The 20,406-nt window shown below is 38.0% G+C and overlaps 1 protein-coding gene across 1 annotated transcript in view; it reads left to right on the top strand.

Annotated features, from left to right (window-relative positions):
* The window catches only part of HHAT (hedgehog acyltransferase), a 147,232-nt gene that overhangs the window by 17,219 nt on the left and 109,607 nt on the right, over positions 1–20,406 (top strand). The window contains exons 7-8 of the mRNA XM_058802321.1: positions 99–249; positions 15,882–15,917. Of these exons, the coding sequence (XP_058658304.1) occupies positions 99–249; positions 15,882–15,917 (187 nt within the window). The remainder of the gene's footprint in view (positions 1–98; positions 250–15,881; positions 15,918–20,406) is intronic.

The following is a 20,406-nucleotide window of genomic DNA, read 5'->3' as shown; positions in this document are numbered from 1 at the left end:
TAATTGCTGTTTGGAGGTAATCAGTATTAACAGGTTTTTTAAATGTCTCAGGACCTGTTTAAGGTATGTTTTGTTTTTTGTTTTTTCTTTTGTTTTAGGTGGCCTGGCTTTAGCTCAAGTTCTTTTTTTTTATGTGAAATATCTGGTTCTCTATGGTGTTCCTGGCCTCCTCCTTCAAATGGATGGACTCAAACCTCCAGCTCTGCCTTGCTGTGTGAGCCTGATGCACAGTTTCACTAAAATGTGGAGGTTAGTCATTGCTGCTTTTCAGGCAGTTTGTTACTGATACATGGCAGTCTGTAAGAGCATTCATGTGGGTTCATTCTCACAGACATGTTTGTTTTCCTGTCCTTGTGCTTTTTCTCCCATCCCCATTATTCATCTTTAGCGCTTTTTGATTGGATTTCAACTTGATGGTTACTTTTTTCACACTGTGGAGGCATAAGGGCAAGTACCCATTTCAGCATTTTCATCCTTTTAATTACTAGAATTGACTCAGCCTATCTAGTTAAAGTAGCAATTATTTTTTCCAGTAATCTATTAAATGATTTTTTTTTTCAGTCTGGGTCTAAACTCCACATTATTTCAGTTTGAAATCCTTCCAGAGACTGAAAATGAATGCTTTATTAATCACATGAGGGAAGCTGTAGTTATAATATTTTAACTTGTAGAGTGATATGGTAGAGGAAGTCTTGAGCATATTAAAAGCACTATGAAAATGATACTTTTTTATAAAGTAGGATGGATTTCTGGATCTGCTTTGCTTTTACAGGAGTTTCATCACAATATTACTTCAGAAACCTATGAATTTTGTATCTTATGTTTGCTTTAAATCAGTGTTCACTGAAATATTTTCACTGAAAACTGTCTCCTGGGTGGATTCTGCTTAATGTTTACCTTCTGTGTAAGAGTAGATTCACTTGACTTCTCTCCTCCCTTGTTTTCCTCTGCACTGGCCAATATTCCTTCAGGCTGTGGGGTTCTGTGCCCCAGACTTCTAAAAACAATCCCCTAATAATTTAGACTTGTCAGTCTTTAAGTGCAGAGGCTTCTCTCCTGTTGTGTTAGTGCAGAGCCTGTCAGAACGGTGCTTACTCCATCTTGTCTCTGACTGCTCTGCAATATGAATAAAGCTTTTAATTTTAGTCATTAAAACAGTGGGCCTGCTGTTATCAGAGTTTTATTGGATGAGATTTTAATTTTTTTTTCAGCTTGAAGCTAGTTGTAACAAGAAGGCTTTATAGTTTATAATAGTTGGCATGTGTAGATCTGAAGTATTCAAGAATTGCAGCAGGAAGAGTGCAGAAAACAGATGAATTATTAAAAATGATTTGAGCTACTAACAACTGCTTTGGTTTAAATGCTCTTTCAGAGTTTGCACCGAACTTATGACCTACAGAGTTAATATAGAAATCTGCCATTTTTCCCAGGCACTCTCATGAGAGCAGCATTTCTTGGCCTGCTGGCCCTTGTAGGCAGAGCTGCAAACAGCAGCAGTTTTTCCCCTTTGTCAGTTCTTATTCCATGGAATCTGTGTATTGCACTGGAGGTGCCAAGTGAAAGTGAATTTCAGCACAAACCCTAATGCTGTGCCAGGTAGCTGTAACAGGCCATGAAAAGGTGCTCTGCACCTGCAAGTGTGTGTGGTGTGTCACAGTAAAAAAAAAAAAGGGCATTCCTTAAAATATTCATAGCTCTTGTACAGAAATTGAAATTAATATCTAAGTAGAAAGCTTTTCTTTATAGAAGGAATAAGTGTCAGGTGCTGATATTAATCTTTTGCCAGATTATTTAATTTCTATCAAGAATTCATTGCCCAAAGTAATAAAATTATTTCACAGATTGAATTTGTTTGCTTTGCATGTTGAAAATAGTCAGTTAATATATAACTGACTTGATTTCTTGCCCTCAAAGTTCTTTAGTAGTAGAATTTTCTGTTGCTGCTGTGTTATGGGACATTCTCAATTAAATAAGGAGCTTTGTGAACGCCCTGAATGATGATGTCCTTATGCCTTTACAGTCATAAAAGCTCTTCAAAAGCTCTACCCAGAGGCTTTGCAGTCTGATGTGGTGGATAGTTATCTTGTATCGGAGTGTTGTGTTAGAAGTAGGAATATCCTTTGTTTCTGAACTGTATGACTGAACAGGACAGAAAGTTTGCAAATTATATGTTTAGCATAAAACAGTGAAAAAAGGGGAAAGTAAATGGTTTATGTTGTGGAGCCTTATTAACCATGACACTGTTTCCCTAAAGTTCTAAATGCATTTTGATAGTTTGTAAATACAAGACTTTAACAGGAATGTTCCTGACAACTTTGTCAGAGTGTGTCAAATTTAAATATTAAGAATGCCGTGTCTAGTTTTAAGCTGGCAGAGTAAAATTTCTGCCAGACTGTTTTCATTAAATAGTAGCCTGGTAAAGCTTATTAATGACTGCCTAGGGCCAGGCTGGGACATGGAGTGGGTTGGAATAATCCAGATGACTTGGAGTTACACCACTCTTACCTTCTGTCTGGCATCAGGGACACTGCTCAGGAAAAAGTGCTTGTGCATGCTTGGCTTACTCTTCCCCTTCTTGCTGGTATCCACTTGAGAATACTGTCAGAAACATCTTGGCTGGACTTTCCAAGGCCCAGTATTACAATTTTTGTCTCAAAGCTTTTAGCAGTGCATGTTTTGAGGGAGAGAAGGTAGCCTGGAGAGAAAGACAACGTGAATGTCAGAATGTAAGGAATGCAAATCTGCTACTAAGGAGCCTTGCACCACCACCTGGTGTCCTTTGAGCATAACAACAAAGCTTTTGATCCCATCTCTCCAGACCTGTGTCACTTCTAGTCGGTACATGCTGACATAATTCACTGTGATATGGAAGAGCTTTCAGTCAGGAAGGTAAGAAAGATACCAGAGTGTGTCTAAAGCTGGCTAAAGTTTCTCTAGAGCTGTAAAGCAAAACAGGTGTTAAAAATCCAAATCAAGTAGTCTGCCTCTCTATGGTACTAAACAATGAACCAAACCGTGTTCATTCAAACCTAAAAATAAAAGACTTTAATTAAAAAAGTTATCAAGCCTATGATAGCTTCTCCCTAATTCACATTTAATCAGAAAAATCTCAAGAGTCAAAAAATTACCAGTCTTGTTTGCTGCCTCAAGACAAATACAGGTGTTGAATGTGTTACTCTGGTTTCATTTCATCTGGATATCATTAGCTTGCTAAATATGCAGCTGCATAGGTAATAAATGCATGATAAATACAGTGCTATTCAAAAGCTTTATTATAGCTGTGAAAAGGAGTCTCTGAGCTCCTGATTTCCAGAGAGGATAGTAGTTCAGTGGCATGCAGTCTTAGTTTTTAGTGTCTGCTTTACCTTAAGCCGTGATGAATTAAAACTTAGTTTTTGTTAGGGTTAAAAGCAGATAATCAATTGTGAGAGAGAACCAATGTTGTTGGAAACTTGTGCCTCTAAAGAATTAGTCAAGGCTGATGCTTGCCATACAACTTCTCAGATGGGGGGATGAATTGTGTAGTGCAACTAGAAGTAGTTGTGTTACTGCTGAAACTTACAAATTGAAAAATGGAAAAATATCCTAGTGGAGGAGTAATGGCTTGGAAACTACAGAAACAAAAGATAGTACATAACTAAATCCTATGTAAAATTTGACATATTGGTAAATTATCTTGGCAATGTGTTCCATAGAGGAACTTGTCAGTTTGTAAATTAGGATAACAGTTGGCTGCTGTTCATGGAAAAATAATCATGCTTCCATTTTTTTTTTATAGTGTTACGGGGTATGGCTCTGCAACACAAATGTTGAACACATTAGTTAGATATGTTTTGCCATGCTGTGGGAGCAGCATGACATAAACCCCACAGTTATTTCTGGTCATAGGCTGATCTGAAATGTGCAGAAGAACAACACCTTGATGATGTTCCAGGGCTGGAGCACCTTGGCTATGCAGATGGTTTGAGAGAGTTGGGTTCAGCCTGGAGAAGGCTCCAGGGAAACCTCATTGCAGCCTTCCAGTACCTAAAGGGGGCTTATAAAAAAGAGGGAGAGTGACCTTTTTATGCAGGCAGGTAGTGATAGGCAAGGGGAAATGGTTTTAAAGTGAAAGAGGAGAGGTTTAGATTAGATTGTAAGAAGCAATTCTTTAGTGGGACGGTGGTGAGGCACTGGAATATGTTGCCCAGAGAAGTTCTGGATGCCCTGTCCCTGGAAGTGCTCAAGGCCAGGTTGGATGGATGGAGTCCTGATCAACCTGGTCTAGTGAGAGTTGTTCTTACACGTATCAGGGGCATTGCTACTAGATTGTCTTTAAAGGCCCCTTTCAACCCAAGTAATTCTGTGATTCCATTACTTCTTCTGTCTTTCCACCTTGAAATCTTGTCATTCTCAAATATCCCAAAATAGTTTGGAGACAGATGTGTTGGGGATGAAGTATGCTAAAACTTGATGCATGTTTAATGTAGGTTAGTCTCAGCAAGAGTAGAGGCTTTCCAAGAAGGCAGGCAGAGTAGCATATGAAACATAGATTTCACTGTAAACAGTATTTCATCTAGATTAAAGAAAATGAAGTAGAAGAATGCTGCCAGAGGAAAATAAAAGATGCAGTGATAAAGATCAGATCATTTTCAACTACCATGCTTTAGGTTTTAGATTCTACTCTGTGTTTAACACCCTGATCCTTGACAGACAAGAGTCTGACATTATGCAGCCCCTGGTTTTCTTGCATGTCCAAGGGGTGGACTAGGAGGGCTGTATTTGGCATGTACAGACACACACAGTTCTATACAAGCAAGTTAAATTTATATCAGTGATATCTCAGTAACATCCAAAAATGGCATCTGGGTTATGATTTGCAAGAAATTGTCTGCCATTTAGTTTAGTTTACTGGCCTTGTTACTCCTTAAGATTATTTGCTTGACATGAAAAGAAGTGGTCTTTGTGCAAAGTCTCAGTGAATTGCTTCAAATTATGGATTACAGTCTGCTGTGGTCTTACCACTTTCTAGGCTATAATAATGCCATAGAAAAATAGATCTACAGATAAAAATGTGAATTTATTTGCATTTGTTTCTTCCTCATCCTGGTACTTTTTGCCTATTTTACTATTGATCCTGAAACTTTCCTCCTTCTGGAAACAATTCCTTGTATGTCTGTCAAAAAAGACATTCCCAGGATTTTTTCCCTTTGTTTTGGATTTTTCTGGGAAAAGACAAGTCTGACACTTATGTGTGAGTGTGAGCACAAAAGATCACTGTGACTACATGCAGTAATTCCAGAATGATGAATAGGCTGCAAAAACTTGCTGTCTTTTATTTCTGGCTTAAACTCCTGATCGTATTGTTACAATTGCCTATTAGTTTATGCTGAGGACTGAAATAGATATTTAAGAAAGGAAAATGGACTTCCTGACCTGTAGAGGCAAAGTAATTACTTGAGTGCATTTTCATCTGTGCTTCCTATAGTTTTAACCAGTTTGACATGTACTTTCTGGTCTTTGGGCTTCTGATTTTTAGCAGTGCAATAAATAATCTTGGGAATTAGCTTGTTAAGTATATCAAAACAAGAAAGATGCTGAAAGGCTTTGTAAAATACCATTAAAGTAATTTAAATAAGATCAGAAGTGGGGTTTCTGTCATTGCTTGACTTGGAAAGCTTGCCTCCCTAGGTTCCCAAATAGCCAATGTTTGGCACAAGTTAACACAAACATAGTTGTGTGTAACAATAGCAACTGTAGCTGTGCTGCAGATCTGTGTAGTCAGGATGACATCCCTGCCTCTGGGTTCAGAGTAATGTGCCTTTGTGTGTTTAGGGCTTGTACTCTAACAAATGGTGAAAGGTTCACTCCTTCTGTTTGGGTCTTGTAGTGCTCTTTTGTTGTGGTGTTTCTGGATAGGCTGATGGATGGTCTGAAACAGGAGATAGATTTTTCTCCTTAAATTTTTCCTTCCTATGAGTTTAGTTCTCTGATTACATGTTAGTAATAACAGCAAATTGCAGTTGTGCAGGCTGTCATTTAGAGGTAATTGTAGGGCAGAAAGGAAGGATGATAGGTTAAACTTCTTTACATTACAGGTATCCTCAGGAGTAGTTAAGTTACCAAGCCTTGAAAAATTTGCATGAGGAAAGGAGAAAGAGGCAATGAAAAGAAACTCCACATCTCCATGGCAGATGGAAGGAGGGATTGAGCATGAATCACCCAAAGCCTGGTAGAAATTGGAATGGCACATCAGATCTGTGGCTCACACCTGCTGCCCACCCTGCTGTGGAAGGGGTTGCAGCAGCTGCTTTCCAAAGCCCTCCTCTGAGGTTCTGTGCCTGGAGACAGGGTCAGTCTGGGGATTAGAGCCATGACAAGCCTACTTGTGCTATGACCAGAGAATCTAATTTTCAGTGCTGGGAGAGGCCTACCAGTCAGCTTCAAGAGGATGAGGTATTTTCCAGGTGGTTTGTTTTGTATTTGTCCTACAGTTCTGGACAGCTACGTTTTTGAAAGCACTCTACCCCATGTGTGTGATGGGAAGTACTGAGCAGCTGGAACTTAGAGACAAAAAAAGGAAGGACATACTTATGCATATTTCCCTTTCCTCTAGAGTTGAGGATTGTCTTTTCTGGTACATTTTTACCCTTTGATATTTTCAGAGAAAGAAGTTGTCCAGTATGTTGTAGACAGTGTATCAGGTAGAATAAATGTCTTTTAATTGCCTAGCTTCTCACTGGTTTTTGACTTCAAAATATTAATGCTGCAACATTTCTATTCCAAAGTCAAAATGCATCTTTTCCCTACTGTGTTTTGGTGGTGATATCTTAAATATGAAAAAAGATTATTTAAAAGGGTATTTGGACTAAATACAGTTATGCCCACAGTGTTGCAACAGCCTAGTGCTCATGAGTAAAGGAGAATTTTATTGAAATTAAGATTATTGCCAAAATGTGCAGAAGCTGACATACTTTAGCAGGCTTCAACACTGAAGTCATAGGATTAGGTTTCTTGTCCTGTCTGTACAAGTGCACTGGTTCAGATCCCAAATCAGTAGTAAAAATAACATGCATAAGACCAGTTGTGTCATGGAAGGCTTTTGTGCCTAGAGAGGTAGGTGGTGTGCTCTAAAACACTTAGAGAATAGTAAGTTTTCATTCTTGAGAAGATATTTACGTGGTCTTTGAGGATGCTGAGTGTGAATCTTGGGAAGGAAAGTGCTCTTCTTCCTTCTGTGGATACATGAAGTTGAACATAAGGTAGATCTCCCTGTATGTTCTTGCCCTCTTCAACTGCTGTGGTTCCTAAGCAGAATGAATTGGTGTTAAATCCACAATCACAGTGTGCATGGACAGCTGGAGTCAAGGAAAGCTCTCCTTAGGCTGTGGAGCTATAACTAACATTATAGTTAGTTAAATGCTGCACCTGCTTGGCAATATCTGAATACTTCAACTTCTTGCCAAAAACTTGGCTATTTAGTTGCAGAATTAGTGCATATCTTTAATTGTGGAATAACTTGTTTAAAAGTAAGTCTCTCTGATTTACTGCATTTTTTGTTAACTGTGGTGATGCTTAAAGCCGAGTGTTGATCTGTGATATTCCCAGCTAAGATCTCATCTGAACATATGAAAATTCTGGACTGGTTAGCCATTCTCTCTCTCACTGGTGAAGAGAAAAGATTTAACTGCTTTCGATGTCAGCTAAATTAGTGCATGCTGCAGTTACCTACTGTACTGTGCAGTTCAATTTGCTGGTTATATCAAACGTTTGAAAGGCTCCTTGAATCTCTTCAATAGAGAAAAAGAAATCTGTTTCTCTGGAGTGTAAAATAAGTGAGTAATAAGGCACCCTAATCCTTCTTGGATCTAAATTACGTAATTATTGGGAATTTATTTGTCTAATGACTGCATTGTCGCTGTAATTTGAAATTGCTGGGTTTTTTAACAATCAAGCTAAACCCACCTGCTGCTTTTCACCTTGAAGCCCATTGCTCACTGTATTTGATATGAGCTCTGTGTAGATACAAACTATTACTGCTGCTCACATTTGGCAAGCAGCACTCTGCCTGCTCACAACTACTGTAGAAAATGAGTAATGGCTGTTAATAAACTTGTTTGCTGTGTTTGCAGTAGGGATGGAGATCTCACAGTAATCGGACCATCACGCTGCAGTGCAGGAGTCCTACGTGACAAAGACTGAGGGAGAACTTTCCCTATGGGAGTCTGCCACTAATGGGCTTTAGGTTTCATCCACTCTCCATGAGCTACTACAGGCTTTTGAAGAATTGGGGAAGATATAAAATTAAAGTAATATTTCTTCTGAAGGGCTTTAGAAGAGATTAACAGAATACAAATGAGACTTTGCTTTTTTAAAAAAGTGTTTGCTGAGCTGCATCACCAAGATCCAGTGATTGGATAAGTGAGAAACAGAACCAATTTGTTATTTCAAAGCCTCCCAAATAGGCAGACTTGTGTGCAATTTACATACACACTGCCAATGGCTGATGCCTGCTGAACATTCTGATTCTCTTTCTGTCCAGGAGATTACAGGGGTGAGGAGGAGTCACTGCCTAGAATCATTACAACTTTCCTCAGGCTTTCTGATATAACACAAGTTCTGCATTTAAACTGAAATAAAGCAAGAAAACATATTAAGTCATGAATTCAATTTGTAGGCTGGAGGCCACTAGCATTGTGCAGTGTTTTTCTGTGGTCCTCAAAAGAGCTTTCTCCTTGTGGCTGTCCTACTGTAGGTTAATTTTAATATGCAGGTCTCTAGCCTGAGTTCCCAGCTAATAAGCAAAACTGTGCAGATGAAGCTTTGAGACTTACTAATAGTTTCTACTTGGAGATGAAAGTGTATCTAACAAAATGCACACTGAAATTGGACTGTATTCTGCATTATACAGACTGTCCAGAGTCAGTCCAGGTGTATTTCTGCTTCCCATGAAATCAGTGAGGGTTTTGTGCTCATTTTGATGGTGTCAGGATTTCACTGTGGATTTCCACTGTTCTCTTGGGTACAGGAAGCCCTAATTTCTCCCTGTGATGCTATGCAGTAAATCCTTCCCAAATAAAATGTTTAGGGCTTTTCCTTAAAGTGATCAGACATTTACAGAGGACTGTTTCTGCGAAGTAATGTGAATGTTGGTGCATTTGCCATATTGGTGCCACAGAGCGCTTACAGCGCTGAGCAGGAACCTCTGCATGGAGGCATCCAGCACAGGCACAACCCAGTGGCAGCTTTGGTTATTTTAATAATGGAGGGAACCAAAAGGCAGGTTGGTATACTGCTGAATCATTCCAGGAAGAAGCACAACAGGGATTCAAAGTGTTTTATCTAAGCATGAAGTGTTAAAATTCCAGGGTCCTTAAGCAAGTGTCACAGAAGGATAAAGGTATCTTCATGTATACACAAGTTCTGCTTATTATTGCTGTAACAAGAAATTGTTTGTCAAAGATATGATATGGAAGCATTGACAGTCTTCATATTTTCTTTTTCAAATAGCATAGATTTTTATTTTTACTCTTAGGTACATTTTTACATTGAAATAAAAGCTACTAGTTTACTGCATTGCAGATGGTTAAAGTCAAAGCTTGCAAACAAAAGGGTCCATTGAAGCTCGAGATCTAGGCTTAGCAATTTCTTAATATCTTAATGTTCACAAGAGCATTGAATTCTCTTAAACAGGAATCTTATCATTGGATTAAGCTATGAATTGTTTTTTTCTAAGTGGCATGGTAAGAGTAGAGAAGCATAGGAAATTGTAGGATTTGAAGAATGGTAGGAATGCCAAAAGAGCTCCATATATGCATTTGTTCCTGATTTCAATACCATATCAGTGGGCAGACTGGAATCTGTATGTGGGTGGAATTCACCAAGTGTCTTGCACAAATTGGAAGGCTGATCTCAAAAATGAGAGCTCCAAAAACATCCTTGTATGTGGCAAAAGAGTCCTCAGAAAAATGTTAAAATGTGACTTTAAAGGCTTGGTGTCCAAAAGTCTATTCCAGAATTTAGGTAGCAGATAAATCCAAACAGATTGTTGTATTGGACTGGGTTGTATTTTTCATCAGGCATCTCTATCTTCATTTTAAAAACTAATACTACTACACAGTATTCACAGTTTAAGTGAATATTTTTAGTTTGCTTACTGTGTTTATCTCTCCTGCAAAATCTTCTGTGACAATTTAATTGTTGTTTTTCTATTTGAAGTTGTACATCAGCTTTCTAAATAGTGTATTCACGTATGAAGGCAGTTATGTTATTTAGAAGAAGAATTGTGCTGCTTGTCACCGAAGAAACAAGCTTTACCTGAAACCTACACCTTTATAGCAAACTTGCAGAAAACTGAATGAATTCAAGCCATGGACAGGCAAAAGTGTCTTTTAAAAATAGAGATGGCTTTCCTAGATGTTTATTTAATAATCAAGATGATGGTGAATCAGTTGGTGGCAGTGACTTCTTGAAAAATACTTATTCTGTTTGGTAGGCTGTACCCCCTCCAGGGTATTTGTTTTAGCAGAGTTTTATAACTCATTGAGACATTAAATAATAGCACTTACAAAACCTGCATATAGGCTTTAGTATCTGCTTTCCTGGTAGTAATCTAACTCTTCAGACAAGACTCTAAAATTGTTCCAGATTCACATTGCACACTTGTAATTATTTGAAATTTGGAAGCATTCATCTTTAAGGCGTCGCCTGCTGGAAAGGTTCTCCCAGGCAGCATTGGTTAAAGCATGAGCTGATCTAGGAGAATCCAGAAAAGCAGTTCTGGGAAAAAAGGGTAATTCTTTTTACAGAGTCTTTTGGGCATCCCTGCTGTAAGGGGCTGCTCAAAAATAAGGGCAATGAAACAGCTTGAGTGCTGTGTCAGTGAAGGCAGCTGTCACTCAGACTCCTCAGTCTCCAGTGCAAAATACTCTGGTGTGGGAGAGACTCTTGCTCAGCAGCTCACTGGCTAAATGCCACATTTATTTGCAAAGACAGCCAATGGAAGTGCTAGGCTTGCAAACAATTCTGCAGTTCAATAGGACAGGCTGCTCTGAGGCTATGGGAATGGGTTTGACTTCCTAGTGTCAGGTTCAGCCACATTTTAAAGAAAGGACCAAGAACCATTGTTGAAACATTGCAGCACCTACAATGCTTTTTTAAAGCGATGTTGAATACCCAGAGTGCTGAAGCTCTAATAAATAACCCACTTGTTGGATTTCATCACTGCCATAAATGGCAAGCAGGCTGATTTGAAGAGATTTAAGTGTAATTATATTGTTTGCTCCTGTCCTGCTTATAGAAATTACACCATTCCTTTCTGCATTCAAAATTGTTTATGTTCAGTGGCAACATGACTGTTTTTAAGGTGTCTGGGATATTTCTGTCTACAATGCAGTGTAGTCTCTGGGTACACAGTGTCACAGTTGCCTGTCTCCATCTACATTACTAAATTTTATTTTTCTTTTTACAAATGGCAAACTATCTACATAGCTCTACTCCTCTGAAGGTAGGGCCCAGAGTAAGAACCGGCCACTGTCTGATTTTGAGTGCTGATGTACTGACTGCTTGCAGAACATCTTTCTGAAGTCCATGGTTAGCCAAGCACTTCCCGGATGATGCTGCACACTGTGCTGTACTTTGTTTCCAGGAATAGTGTGCAGTCCTGGGGCAGAACTGACAGGAGATAAAGCTGTACTGGTTTCTCTTCAGCATATGGCTTAAAAATATGGATGCACAAAATCAGAGTTGGGCAATTGACATTATTGGAATTGGATTCATAAAATATGGCTCTAGTAGCTAGCTTAACTTTGATTCTTGTAATCTTGGCATGTGTTCAGTATTTACATTTTTTTATATCATTGTAAACCCTTGGGAATGAGATCTCACAATCAGACCTTGTGAGATCAGGGTCCTTTAGTCATCAGGCTGGAATTGTGAATTGTAATACCTAACACAGCTAATGAGTAGCAGTTTTCATCTAGGCAAGTCCTTAAATACGATAGGCTGGTGCACTTGATTGAATAGAAAAGCTGTGTACTAGAGGCTCACACAATTCTTCTTTTGAAGAACCAGCATTTAGACTTCAGCTAAAGGAAGGCACAGTTTTGTGGAAATTGGGATTATAAACAATCCACTGGATGCTATGTGCTTGAAATATTAAAATTTTTCCTTCATCATCTTTGTTCTGAATGAAAATTGAAAACAGGTTATTGCATAATGCATTTAGCTTTCGGAGCAGAAACTGCACATCTGAAATAATCTTGAAGCTTCTGCCTGCAATCATACATTTTTCTCCTGCAGATACATTTTCAAAGATTGTATTTTGGAAAAGGTCTTTGTTGGTTTAGTGTATGTATATTATTGGTCACCAGTCTGTAGTTGATGTACTGGGAAAGGAAGTTTGATGATGAGGGATTGTATGTGTAATTTTTTCATTGAATTGTATCAAACTAGAGCTTCCATGCTTAAGAAAAGCATGAAAGTTGTGTAAGAACTGTGACCTAAAACTGCCTTACAGAGGAGCAGAATTAGGGATGCTTTTATAAAGAAAATAGCCATCAAATTGTCTGTGCTGTCTATAATGATTATGAAATTGAGGTTAAATATATCTCCCTTTTATTGTTCCTTTGGCTAGTTAAGATTTTGCTTGGTTCTAAGACCATTGCTATTTTGATAAACTAGATTTTACTTATTTCTCCAAAATTTGAAATACTATATAGCTATTGACATTTGAGCAGTGTAGAGAATTTAACTGGTAAATAATTTTTTACTCATATAGTTGAGGATATCCTTTCTCTTGTTATTTTAGACTTTAATGAAACTGTGTATTTTGAAAAATTGCACTCATTATAGCATTTCTGAAACTTACATAACTGAAGCATTTCTGAAATTTATGTGACTGAGGCACCCTAAATTGCAAGAACTACCAGCTAAATCCTGTATTTTGCAGGGAACTTCAGGATTTAACAAATTGCGTGAAGTTGGTTATAAACTTTGTTTTAAAATCAAGTAAATATGGGCATCTTTTGTAGGCAGTAGACAATCCTGTCAGTGTGCATGTGGCAGGTCTATTTGTATGCTGATTGTGGGGGACACTGCTATGCCTTATGGGTGGAGTCCTCTGTTGAAGGGATCACTATGAAATTTTTAATGCAAATACATTGTGATTATTTGTTCTCTTTTTTAATTTGATGAAGTTGCTTATTTCACCCCAAGTTACAGCCTTAACACTGCTGTACAAACCCTCTTTTACCTCTTTCTAACATTTTCATCTAAGAATGGAGGGATTAATTGCATCTACTAAATCAGTTTCCATTGCTGCTTCACCATATTTTCACTTTACTTGTGGACTTAACTGCAGTGTGTATTTAAATATGAAAGAGAAAAATAGTAAAAAGTGTCTGTAGTAATATTTTGTCAAAATCAGTCTCCCATAATTCTTTCTTTCAGTGTTTTTGCCTTGCACAATGTTTCTATTCATTATCCCAGGTGTCTGTAGACAATACCCATAGCCTTAAGTAATGCAGCCATTTCTCCCATTTACAGCTTGAACTTGTTCATCCTTGATATTCCTGCTTTTGGAACTAATCAATGATACTGTCTCAAAGTGTCTTTAAGATCTAACTGCACACTCAGACTATGCTGTATAATGTAAAAATTCTGTTGGTCATAGTGTAGTTATATCTTAAAGGGCTGCTTACACTGTTCAGAATTCAGGATCTTGGGTAGACTCTTGAAATATATCAGTACAAAATCAAACTGAGGAATAATAGGCCCTGTTTGTGTATGCTAAATTATATCTAGTGAGGCTCTGATAAATATTCCTTCTTATTTATTATAATTGGTTCTATGCATGTTTATTTTTAATACTTATTAAAAATATTTCCATGAAATATCCAATAGCTAAAGCCCCTATGAAATAAACTTATAAAACTTTTCTAATATCAAGTGTTTTAGATATATGTTTTATATCAGTATATATGCTTTTAAAATGATGTTTTGAAAAGAGTGAAAAATGAGGGAAAAGGTGGCATGTCATGGCATCTACAGCAAACTGTCTTGTTTCCTTCCCTGTCTAAACCTACTCTGCCTCAGCTTTGTCCACCCCAATCTCCTTCAGCTCTGATATCTCAAGTTAGCAGGACCATTCACTTTTCCTGCTTTTGGTAAGCCATGTCCTTTGGCTTTTGGTTCATTGTCAAAAACAGTGATATTTTTATGTTCCACATCCCTGTCCACAAGCAGCTTGGTGTGTGTGTCCTGTCAGAGACTGTAGCAGGTTTGGTGATTGCCGTGGAGAGCAGCTGGGAGAGCTTGAAAAGATCAGCCTGGCTGAAGATGTGCAAGGTGGCTGTTTAGCATACAGCTCTCTCCTGAAACTGTGCAAGTTTCTTCTCCCCTTCCCAGCACAAATGTTCCGAGTGCTTGGTCCTAGGAAGAAAAGGTTTTCGGAGCTAAAAATACAGACTGTGTCCAGCTCCAGTACAGAAAACTGTCTGTACCACACAGAATGTTTTAGTGAAGAGAGGGAGCCAAAACTGTATGTATCCAGGCAGGAAGAATGCAGAAAGATAACTGTATGCACTTCATGCAGTTTAATTGCACAGTAATATAACAATAATATAAAAGGTGGAATGATTTCAGGAAAGGGTTATGAAAAATACAGATTTAATGATGACCGGGTACATGTTTCTGGCAGGATGTTTTTCTGTTGCAAGGCAGCTTTTCAGTGAGAAATTCATTGCTCTCCTATCTACTCTGCTGAACAAGTGGAGTTTCCTTCCCTGTTAACTCCTAGAATTTCTGCAGCTCATTATCTGTCTGCTGTTATCAGTTTGCCATTAACAATCTGATGATTTCTCTTGCTCGTTCAGTTGGAAAGCAGCACACAGCAAGGACAATAAACTGTGTTGTACTCAAAATGACCAGTTAGGTTTTTTAGAACAGAATGCTCAAGAGCTTAGTATGTGCCAAAATGTTTTCTGTGTATGTGAAATATAAGCCCATTCTAGAGCAAGTCCAGCACTGGGAATAAGACACTTGCATTTTCCATTTGTGCCATGATGCACACAGCTAATCTGGGATTATATGGATAGTCCCATAAAACTGGCATATACTTCAGATGTTAGGTAAATGTCTCAAATCAGCAGATGCCTTTATGTAGTGTCAAGGATTTGCCAGTGCATTGTTCATGAGCTTGGTTCTCCTGAGGAAGGAGGAACCAGAAAAGGGGAAGAAATTTTGACAGCTACTGTCAATGTATGTTGTTTGGGCTGAAAATTTCAGATGTGGTTCTTGTAATTTAATGTGATCTAACTTGTACTTACTGTCAGAAGTCCTCAAAGTTAACTTCCTTACTGATGTGAGTGGAACACACTTGCCAAGTCTGGTTCTTGGAAATTCTGTATTTGAAGGAGACATAAGGGGTTTTTGATGTTTCTTTATTGTGGGGAGAATTCATGTCAGTCCCTTACATTTTACTGCAATACAGAGCAGAAAAGGGGAAAGAGACTCCACAGCAGTTTTGCACATAGGATTTACTTGCATATAATAGAAAATATACTGGTGACTAGGATGCTTACATTATTTCCAGTAAAAGTATATACATATTTTGTGCTTTATGTGTGTTATAATACTCTGAATGTTAACACTTCATTGAATAAATACTCCAACAAGAGATTTGTGAGCTTTTTAACATGCACCTAAATCTTTTCATATGATGATCATCTTAAATTCCACACATCATTACAGAAAGGAAGTTGTGTGTTACACCTTTGCTCTTTGCTTCATCAGTTCTAGTAACTTTATATTTGGTATTATTGTTTTGAAACATAGTGTTTGTACAAAACTCAACAGAGTAGTGTTTTTTAATAATTAAAATTTAGTGTATTTTTTTTTTACAGAAGTTTTGACGTTGGGCTGCATCGCTTTCTGGTCAGGTAAGCTAATACTTGCTTTGAATTGCACTCCCAAATAGCTGGGGTTGAATCTCAGCTGAGGTTAAACATTCACTCCCCGCAGTGGCATGAGGGACAATTGGAAGGGTAAAACTGAGAAGAGTTGTGGGATGACAGAACAGTTTAGTAGGGAAATTAAGAGCTGAGCCACACGCAAGCAAAGCAAAACAAGGAATTCATTCACTCCATCATGTGTAATGGTGACTTGGGACAACAAATGTCACAACTCTGAACATTCCCCCACTGCTTCCTTCTTTCCCGCTTGGTGTGCCAAGTGTGACACCATAGGGTGTGGGATATCCTTTGGGGTCACCTGTCCTGACTGTGTCCCCTCCCTCTTATCCCCTTATGCACCCCCCAGTCTATTTCTCTGTTATGTGAGCAGCAAAACAGGCCTTGACTGTGTGCAAGTGCTGCTCTGCAGTAACAAAAGCATCCCTGTATTTTCAGCAAAAGTGCAAAACACAGCCCTTTATTAGCTGCTGAGAAGGAAACAGACCCTATGCCAGCAAAAACATTAAAAATAATTTCTGTTGTTATAAGCAGAAATCACTATGTGAATTCAGTATTACTTTATACTTTCTGTGGTATGTTCTTTTCTTGTCCTCTGTTGATTTTTTAGTTTGAAAAACTGTAACTATTTGTCTTTGCAATCTACTCAGTGCCACTCTATAATGAACTTCTTCAGGAAAACACTCAGAAAACTTCAGTAAAATGTGAAATGTGAAAATCTTAATTTTTCTTGCACTGAAGACAAGCTTTAAAAAAATCTATTTTCCATTGATAACTCTAGTACCTTCATATCTTGTAAGAAGTGCTTGAATTCTACAGAAAATTTGTAATGTGGAGGGGAGTAATGTATTCTCATAAGAAAACCAATTTATTCAATGTGTGCAATGGACTGTTCTGAAGATGAATAAGGAAAATGGAGTCATTGTTTGAGTGCTTTGGTTGATGATATTTAGAGAGATGAAGCAATTAAAGAAGGGCACTTCAGCAAGAAAAAGGAGGTTAATGCATTTGAATTCTACACTGAGAAACTGGTTTTGCTGTTTAGAGTTTTTTGTGTGGGCAAAGTCACAGATGTTCACCAAGAATATGTTTGCCTTCATTTTTAATACAATACCTATTACCATCTACTCATCTTTACAAAGAAGTGTAGTTGGTACTGTGAAGGATGAATTTTTCTGTGGTCTTTGGGCACTTAGAGAATTAATTCTATCAGTTATTTCATCCACTGCAATGTCTATCAGTGAAGAACTCCACCTTGGAAGAATGAATCCAGAGTACACTGGTTGGGTCCCACCATAAGGATCAGGTGGTGTTAGCCTTTCCTTAAGTTGGCTTTGCAGCTGGACTTTTATTTTAGGCTACATGGTCATATTTCCTGGATAAAGGCTGTCTTAAGCCTTCACACATGAGTTCTTGTGGCTTTAATGCAGTGGTTTTTGGCACCAGGTATGAGATCATACAAGCCTAGGTTACAAGGAAAATTTGGTTTGTTTTAAGGTTGCACAGGCCAACCCACTTCTCATAACCTTTGAGCTGTAGACTTTGTGTATTTCTTTTTGTGTAACATTACAATGTTCAACAGACAACTCCCTTCTTAAAGGCATTGTGTCAATATTACTGAATGTACTTCTGTTTTCAAGTTCTCAGACAACTGAAAATATAAATTCAGGTATCAGTTCTACAAAATTAGTTACATCTATATTTTGACAATCAGATTTTGTTTGTAAATAATTGCATAAGAAATTGTAATCTTCAAATTGAGACATGGCTTTAAAGATGCTGCTTTATAAAAGAAATAGAGTGTCCAAGAAAGTCTTCTGGGAATGCATATGGCTACTTAACCAGGAGTAGAATCGTGGTAAGCATTGATGTGCTAAGTTTGAGACCCTGGTAATGCTTCTGCCATAGAATATTTTCATTTGCTTTGTACAAGGAGTGTTACATTATTCTCTCATACAGCATTGCTTTATCTCCCAAGGAGATGCAGTATTTAAGTTGTATGTTGTGTGATCCTGAACTGCAAATAGTTATGGGATTGGCATGAGTTGAATGTCATCTTTGACTCATGTATGATTTTTTTTCAAAGCCAGCTGTGTGCTGTGCAGTTCCTCTTCTAACCTTAACTTAGACATTTTCAGCCAGTAACCTACCTCTGTTAATTATTCTGTTAACTACAACATCTGCTTTCTCTGTAACTGTGCTACTAAGGAGGAAGTAATTTTCTTTTGTACCAGAATGAGTTTTGCTTGGTGTTTCCTCAACTAAAAAAAAATAAAAATCCCTTTTAGCGAGTGACTTTGGAGTGGGAAACAGATTTGATATTACTCTGTTCTGTTGGTCTGCCTTGTGAATATTTGAAAGTTACTGCCTTTTTTTGCCTAGACAGTCTCTGCTCCTGAGAACTTGCAGTTCATCTCCTGTGTACATAAAGTATCTGTCATACATATTAGACTGTTCTCTTCACAGTTATCATTTCCATGTGAAATTAAACAGTAGGAAAGAAAAAACCTCAACCCAAACAAGCCTGAGTTGCAGGAAGCATTGAAAGTCTATGAGGTGGGGTTTGAAATGAAAAAGGAATTATATTGTTTTAAGTATAATGGCTCGACCCTGCCATGGAACAGGGAACCCAGTATGACACTTGCAAATACAAAGTGTGGGGACAACAAAATTAAAAATAGTCTCTGCTAAAAGGACAATCTGCCTAATTAAATGCTGATTGAAGGAACTAGGACTGTATGTACTGTTAGCCTAGTATACACAATGGCTTCTCCAAGTGAAGCAGGACACAAAGTATTACAAAGAATTACAACTACACAAGTTTTTTTCTCTGTTCTTAGTAAAACATTAGTAGAAAATAATTTTCCACCTGTCTATGTCTTGAACTGTACTTTTGATGCTCTTCTAAGATAGCCTGGAAAAGTTTAAAAATACCATGTTTTCAAATGCACTATGGATAGGTACATATACTGTAATGTGTTGTGACTTGGACTGAGCTGGATTCTGGGACTAGATTTTTAATTACTACTTGCAAGCTGAAATCAAGTGGTATCATGGAACTTGTATTTGTGAAAGTAAAGTGCAATTGAGTATGTGGGGATCTGGGTTTTGAACATTTGTTAGCTATACCATTATATTTGAAGCAGGGATCCTGGAAACTCACCAGGGAAGGATCAGTACTTTTTTGATAAAAACTGAGGTTTGGCAGTACTAATGGAAAATATACTACTATGCTTGGAAGGTTATTTTCCCAATGTTTTCACACAATGATGTGAAAGAACCTATTTGTTACTACTTTAGGATTACCAAAAGTAATAATCATGTATTTAAATCACATGAGTACTATACAAAGTATACTACACATAAGTAGTATATATTACTGCCATATAAATGTAATATATACATATTTTTCCAATGTGACTTCAGGAAAAACAATTCTTTTTCTCCTAAATCAGAGCATTCTCAGAATGGAGCAATAGGTGTATTTTCAGAGTTAAAAAATATATAGAAATAGCCTTTAGCATAGCAGTTTAGAGGAGAAAGAGAGGCTGCCTGTTGCTCTTTGCTCACTGAAGCTATTTTATCTAGGCATTTCATCCAGTGCTGAGAACAGGGCATTGGATGAAATGAAATTGTTAACTTGTGGGAATATTTACAGTCCTGATGCCAAACAGGACTTCCTTCAGGACAGCACTGATGAAGACAGTGGGGAAGAATGACAGTTCCTGCAGGCATGATTCTTTTGAAAAATCTCTATGCTTTCAGCTCTGCTGTGCCTTTGAAAAAGTGTGAATCATACTCATTTCAGTAGAGGTCTGGCTTTGAAGAGAGCTGCAGGACCACGTACCCCCAGTGTCTCCAAAGGCATCCATCTGTTAGCTCACCCCATGGTTTGCAATTACTTCAGCTTGTTCAGAGTTGCAGGTAATTTAGGTTAGCTTAGTCCTGGGTGCAAAGGTACTCTGAATACACGACTTGGAAATCACCCACTTTTTTAGTTTTCTCAGGTAAAGCATGGCACTGTTTACCTCTAGGATCAAAATCTACTGTGTGGTGACCTCTACTGATTTTTAGTTAGGAAAAGGACACCTCTGTGTAAGGGTAGAATGATCCCATGGTGAAAGAGGGGATTATGGTTCTAACTAAGGTATGATTATGAAAGAAGAAATGGAAAAATCTGTTCATCATCTGGCTCAACTCCTGTATTAGTTTGCTGTGGAATCCCATGGGATCCCACGTCTTCAAGCTGTCCCAAGCCAAAGAAATCTATGCTCCTGCTTAAAAAGAAACCCAAGCAGACCTTTTAATCACTGTATTGAAAAAATCCCGTAAAAACAACTGACCAAAATACCCCAACACACACAAAATTTTCCATAGTAACAACCCCCAAACTTCTGAGCTTCCCCTTTCTCTTTAATGCACACAGGTCTTGGAAGTTCAACATATGCTGCAGCAACTC

This window comes from Ammospiza caudacuta, chromosome 3 (genome assembly GCF_027887145.1).
Source record: "Ammospiza caudacuta isolate bAmmCau1 chromosome 3, bAmmCau1.pri, whole genome shotgun sequence".
Classification (NCBI taxonomy): domain Eukaryota; kingdom Metazoa; phylum Chordata; class Aves; order Passeriformes; family Passerellidae; genus Ammospiza; species Ammospiza caudacuta.
Note: the sequence above shows the minus strand (reverse complement) of the source record. Positions and strands in the feature narration are given on the sequence as shown.